The sequence below is a fragment of the Nanorana parkeri genome, unplaced genomic scaffold, assembly GCF_000935625.1.
Source record: "Nanorana parkeri isolate BGI_ZX_2015 unplaced genomic scaffold, ASM93562v1 scaffold748, whole genome shotgun sequence".
NCBI lineage: Eukaryota > Metazoa > Chordata > Amphibia > Anura > Dicroglossidae > Nanorana > Nanorana parkeri.
Genome location: NW_017307016.1, coordinates 60,618 through 63,274, shown reverse-complemented (window position 1 = coordinate 63,274; position 2,657 = coordinate 60,618). Strand labels below are relative to the sequence as shown.

At 52.0% G+C, this 2,657-nt stretch overlaps 1 protein-coding gene across 4 annotated transcripts in view; it reads right to left on the bottom strand.

Annotated features, from left to right (window-relative positions):
- Positions 1–1,864: 1,864 nt before the first annotated feature.
- GRM2 (glutamate metabotropic receptor 2) overlaps positions 1,865–2,657 on the bottom strand; it is a 13,959-nt gene continuing 13,166 nt past the window's right edge. For 3 of the 4 annotated variants that reach the window (XM_018564406.1, XM_018564404.1, XM_018564403.1), the window contains one exon: positions 1,865–2,092. In XM_018564406.1, the coding sequence (XP_018419908.1) occupies positions 2,019–2,092 (74 nt within the window). In that variant the 3' untranslated portion in view covers positions 1,865–2,018. The remainder of the gene's footprint in view (positions 2,093–2,657) is intronic. The other variant, XM_018564405.1, reaches the window with a different exon arrangement.

Below are 2,657 nucleotides of genomic sequence, written 5' to 3'. Positions count from 1 at the left end.
TTACATTCTAGACTGGGGCGCCTCACAATTTTGCATACTTTTTAAGGGTGCCAAAAAGAAAGTTTGATAAATGCTGCTCTGGGTAGCACAAGAGAAGATATTACAGACCTGACCCCCGGCTCCGGCGCTCTCCTCTGGTCCCTGGCGCTCCGGGTTGCATTGTATGTGGAGGAGGTGAGTGTGCGCCCGTGGCAGGGAGCGCCATAGAGAGGAGTAGTCGCTGGAGCGGTCGCACAGAAGGTAGAAGCCTACCACAGCGAGGACTAATGTTTGTGTTACTCCTTATCCCTGCACCCCAACATTTCTCACGCAGTTAACCCTTGCAGTGTAGTGGGGCCCCAATGTGAGGGTCTGGGGCCTGGAGTTGAGCTATAACAAAATGGTGGAGTACCAAACATACTTAAAAAATAGAAATCTGCTCAGCTTTATGGCATCCCCGGCTGTGTCCACAAGCTCGCTGTCCTGAGAATCTCATCTTTACAATGCAAGGCTGATCATGTGATCCGGACAGGTGGCCCCTCCCACTTTAAGAAACAACACTGCAATGGCCGATCTCAGTATCTACAGGACAGAAGCAGGTAATGTGATAAAAATCCTTTCCAAGTACAAAGCCAACGTGGTGGAGACTTTTCTCTATTTTCTTATATAATATATTTTTTACACGTCGTCTATAACGGACCGGGACATTTTCTTTTTGCCCTTTAAAGTGACCCCGGGGAGGAAAATGCCGGAAAGCACCTAAAACACCGATCCCTCAAACTACAAACAGAGATTTTATTTACAGGATACTGATATGGAGAGCTTGTGCCGTACAAAGCGAAAGTGCTTCCAGACTGAACAAAGAGACCCTGTCTGCGGGTGACGGAACACTGCGGCTTTGGCGTGACGCCATGTGACAATAGGTTCGGGGGGGGGCGGGGTTTTGTTTTTGAAGATGTCTCATATTTCCGCTGATGTCTGGAGGAGTTTCTGCAAAATTTTAGTGCAAAGAAGTAAAAGAGGAAATGTTACATTTGCAGAAAATCTGTTTTGTTCTCAGAAGGGTCGGTAACTGGCAGCTCCAGGTGCCATCCATCAAGGTCATTAGAAACCATTGGGGTCCCTTACAGACCACCTGACAGGGCCCCTACCCCAAAGGGTGACTTAACCTTCTTCAGTTCCTGGGAAGTTCTCACCCCATAAAGCACCGGTGATTATGCTGTGAGGCGTCCAATAGGACGCTTCGCAGCACAGTCCTCCTCTGCTGTCAATCAATTGCAGGGGGAGGCGGAGCTATGCTAAGGGGGCGCTAAGCGGAGGAGAAATTTAGACTGGGGCTGCTCTGATCTCTTGCACTCTGCTGGAATACCACTACAATGGGCCTACAGGCAGCCCAGGCCGGGACCCCTTGCTCCCCCAATGGAGCCTGGGCCCTGTACGAATGCACTGCCTGTCCCCCCCCCCCGTACCCCCATATTGGCAGTCCTGCCACCCACAGTCCCCCACCCTCCTATCCTCCAGCTTGAGGTTGCAGTTCCCTTACCCTGCGCGCTCAACCACGGGGCAGACGGGCGCCCTGCCAGGTTATTTTTTGTGCAATACTAGGTAAAAACGTCTACAATCAATCTCCTGTACAATGTCCCCCCACATGTCAGACTAAAGACTCCGGCAAATAAATGTCTCTCGCTGGGGTCCCACCGCCGGCCTCGAGATGGAAGATTGTCCATGGCGGCATTTTCCAGAGGAGTCGGCCATGACTGCGGCCTTGGAAACCATTGAATGTCTCTGGCGTCTCATCTGCCCTTCCAATTTGCACCATAAATATTGGAACGCGCCGGACCGCGTCGTTGGCGCCGATAAGATAACTGGCAAAAGACGGATAGTCTGGAACGCCGATGGACGTTTTGGCTTTGGGCAGGTTCATCAGCATTGGGAGCTCGAAGTCCCGGTCAGGCCCGACGTCTCCAGAGCCATCTTGTTAGGGTCGGCCTTCTTCCACAGCTGGGATGTCATCGCTGCATCTCCGCCCCCTGCTCGCGTCACAGGGACGACGTAGTGGAGTCCACCACCTCGCGACCGTTGCACACGGTGGGAACATACTGCACGGCGGAACCTGCGCGGGTGGAAAAATAAAATGGAGCACGGTTTAGTTTAAAGGAGATGGAAAGTCAACCAAAACTCAGCCGGTGAATCTCACCTCCCCAGTACTCTGATGCACCCCCCTCCCCCAACATGCTTTAAGAAATTGCTACATTATTACCCTCAATATACGTCACATGCGGGCCTCCTCCTAAATCAGCCCTTTATCTGCAGTTGGTGGGCGTAAACTAGTGTCTGGTGGCTGTGGACTAGTACCTTGTAGGCGTAAACTATCGACTGGAGGGCATGAATTAGCGACTCGTGGGTGGGCATTAGTAGCTTGTGGGCGTGAACTAGCAGCTGGTGGGTGTGAACTATCGATTGTGGGCGTGAACTATCTATTGGTGGGCGTGGACTATCTATTGGTGGGCGTGAACTATCTATTGGTGGGCGTGAACTATCTATTGGTGGGCATGAACTAGCAACTGGTGGGCCTGAGCTATCTATTGGTGGGCATGAACTAGCAACTGGTGGGCCTGAGCTATCTACTGGTGGGCCTGAGCTATCTACTGGTGGGCATGAACTAGCTACTGGTGGGC